The sequence below is a fragment of the Kryptolebias marmoratus genome, linkage group LG23 (genome assembly GCF_001649575.2).
Source record: "Kryptolebias marmoratus isolate JLee-2015 linkage group LG23, ASM164957v2, whole genome shotgun sequence".
Lineage (NCBI taxonomy): Eukaryota > Metazoa > Chordata > Actinopteri > Cyprinodontiformes > Rivulidae > Kryptolebias > Kryptolebias marmoratus.
This window is the reverse complement of record NC_051452.1, coordinates 13,021,440-13,024,467: the sequence shown is the minus strand read 5'-3', so window position 1 is coordinate 13,024,467 and position 3,028 is coordinate 13,021,440. Positions and strand designations below refer to the sequence as shown.

At 39.7% G+C, this 3,028-nt stretch overlaps 1 protein-coding gene across 3 annotated transcripts in view; it reads left to right on the top strand.

Annotated features, from left to right (window-relative positions):
- The first annotated feature begins 278 nt into the window (after positions 1–278).
- Positions 279–3,028, top strand: part of LOC108251540 (ribonuclease inhibitor-like) — a 157,365-nt gene continuing 154,615 nt past the window's right edge. For all 3 annotated transcript variants that reach the window (XM_037973842.1, XM_037973841.1, XM_037973840.1), the window contains exon 1: positions 279–487. In XM_037973842.1, the coding sequence (XP_037829770.1) occupies positions 294–487 (194 nt within the window). In that variant the 5' untranslated portion in view covers positions 279–293. The remainder of the gene's footprint in view (positions 488–3,028) is intronic.

Genomic DNA, 3,028 nt, shown 5'->3' with positions numbered 1-3,028 from the left:
CACTGAGGAGCTTCAGGAGAAACTCTGCTTTCTTCTTCTGGGCTTTAATTCAACATCAAATATTAAACATTGACTCATTTACTTGGAAACTCTGACACACTTGATTTTCAGCTCATAGTTAAAGTCATGACTTTCACAATAAAAGCAGAGCTGAAACTAACAGTTATTTATTATTACTGATTAAACTTCAATAATTCAAATAGTTTAGTTTGAAACAGGTTGAAACAGCTTTCAGTTGGATCAATGTATTTTAGAGTTCAGCGTTTTTAAATGTCTTGGTTTTCTAAACTTACATGTTTTATTCTTTATTCAGTTTGTCCGACTGCAGGTTGTCAGAGATCAGCTGTTCTTCTCTTGGCTCAGCTTTGAAGTCCAACCCCTCCCATCTGAGACATCTGGACCTGAGTGAGAACAACCTGCAGGATTCAGGAGTGAAGCAGCTGTGTGGTTTTCTGGACAGTCCACAATGTAGACTGGAGACTCTGAGGTCAGACATGTTTATCACCCACCGCTGAAGGCTGAGTGATAATGTTTTTTTCTGTGTGAGTGTGTTCATTTCTCTGTACTATTAGCAAACTATCTCCTGAATCATAAAATGTATTGTATTGACACTTTAAGGAAATAATCACTGGATGTGCCTCACAACTGATTTTTAGAGCTGACCTGATTCCATCATAGTTGCACAATGTCAAGCTGGAGCAGTACGGAGCAAGCAGACTCAGGAGGTAGATTATTCGAAAGTATTTTTTTTACAAGATGAATAAAGTGCAGTTCAAAACCTGTGGGGAGAGAGGAGTGGGTGAATTGAGACGGTGGATAAGGAGGTTAGGCTTCCACAGGTGGTGGGTGAACTTACAGATCACAGAGTGGACTGGACCCGGAAGGGAGGGCAAGGGTCCAACAGTGTTGGTTCCAGAGTATGTGACTCCAAGAGAACAGATGGGTTAATAGTTCCGTTGGCTGACTGAGGCAGACAGGCAGTAACAGAGCAGATCAGGTGCGTGAGCTAGTGATGGGACATCTGAAGCCAGGCTTCAAGGCGTGTACCGAGTATAAAGGGGGCGTGTCCAATGAAGCCCCGCTTCGGAGCTTGTGTCACATTGAGCAAAATCACGTGATCAACAACAAACAAGGCCTTGCATTACATCTGCCACGTCATTGCTTCACTTTGTGTATCGTTTTTCAAAATAAAAGCGCTATGAACCCTGTTGCTTCGTGGGTTGTAGTAGGTGGTTTGGTAGCGTGTTCAGCAGAGCAGTTTTCATCAGCAGTGGTTGAAATGGAGCCGTCAAAAAAGAGAAAAACCTCTCACATCTGGGATATACATATTTGTAATATTAAAAACCAGAACTAAAACTCCCAGGAAGAGATGATTTTAAACAAATTATGTTTTTCAGGAAGCAAGTTTCAAGCTCAAAGTATTCAGAGTCTGCCCCAACAATCACTCAATTCCCAATACACTAAAGTACAACATATCTTCATTGTCAAATAAGTCCATGACATAAAAGAAAACCCAACACAACCACTGATGGGCAAGGATTAGATCGGCTACAAATCATTTTAATAATTAAAACATGACAATTAAATATGATTTAATTGATTCTCCTGTTACTAAACATGAGTTTGATGAAAACCTGGTGACAATATTGCATTTACAAATTTTTGAATGTATGATCCAACTGAGTGACAAAGCTGTTACAGTTTCACCAGCAAATTTCACTAGTGAGTGATGAATGAAACATCGAGTAATGAACCTTTTGGCAAAGCAAAGTGTTGGAAAGCTTCATTGCTTCATGAGGCTTCATTTGCCCATCACTAGCGTGAGCTCCTTCTCAGGAGGATAGGCAGGTTCAGCTGACAGGTATACGGGTTGACACCAGGATCTCGGACAAGATACAAAAATCTTCTGGACACAGAGAGAAGCACGGATTAGTAGACAGACTTGTGTTAGCAAAATAAAAAAGCGGCTGAGGCTAGTACCAAAGATACGCGTTGTTCCAATGAAGACCAGGTAAACAGTGCTGCCTTAAGAACCCTCAGAGCTCATCAGCAGAAGGAGCCACAGCTGTCTAATCAGAAATCGGTTGGGCAGGAACACACACACACAAAACCAATTACCACAGATTCAAGATGGCTGCCACATAAAAAAATTCAAAACTTTTTCAGTTTTGTAGCTATTGATGTAACATTTGGTGTGGTAGTAGATGAGACTGATCCCCATCTTATACTCTGAGGACTATCTGATCACCAAAATCTGTGTTTAAAACTTTGCCATTAACTATTGAAATCAATTCTGATTGTCTGTTAGTGAAATATCTCATAGACCATTGAACAGATTTTTATGAAACCCTCAGAAATTCATCATTGGACATAAATGTAAAACTGAATAACTCTGAAACTCAGTGTGATTTAAGATGGCCGCCACAGCTATCTGACCTTAGGAAACACTAAAATGACTGTAATTCAGTCACTTTTACAGATATTGAGCTAAGATTTGTTGTGGTAGTAGCTGAGCATCATTCTCATCACATACTTTGAGCGTAACACATTCTGCAACATCTTTACCTAAAACCTTGACATGAACTGTTGGAGTCAACCCTGTTTGTCTGTTAGTAAAATATCTCATAAACCACTGCACAGATTTCAATGATACTGTCAAAATGTAATCATTAGCTGGACTTTTACAACAGATTCACTTTTGGAGTCAATCTCATTCAAGATGGCTGCCACAGCTAATTGACCTTAGCATACACAAAAAATGACTAAACCTCAGTAAGTTTTACTGATATTGAGCTGAAATTAGTTGTGTTCGTAGTTGAGTCATTCACAACACATACTTCAAGTGTTAATGAATCATGAAGGATTGCAGAAGGTATTACAGTATCTCCTGAGATTGTGCAGAATGTTATTTCCAAGTTTTGACCAAAACAGCTTCAACTCCATCATTTCTCATCATAAGATGATCTGAGTCTAAAACTCTGACATGAAAGGCGGCGGGCGATATGCATTCCTTCAAGGAATGCTGGGC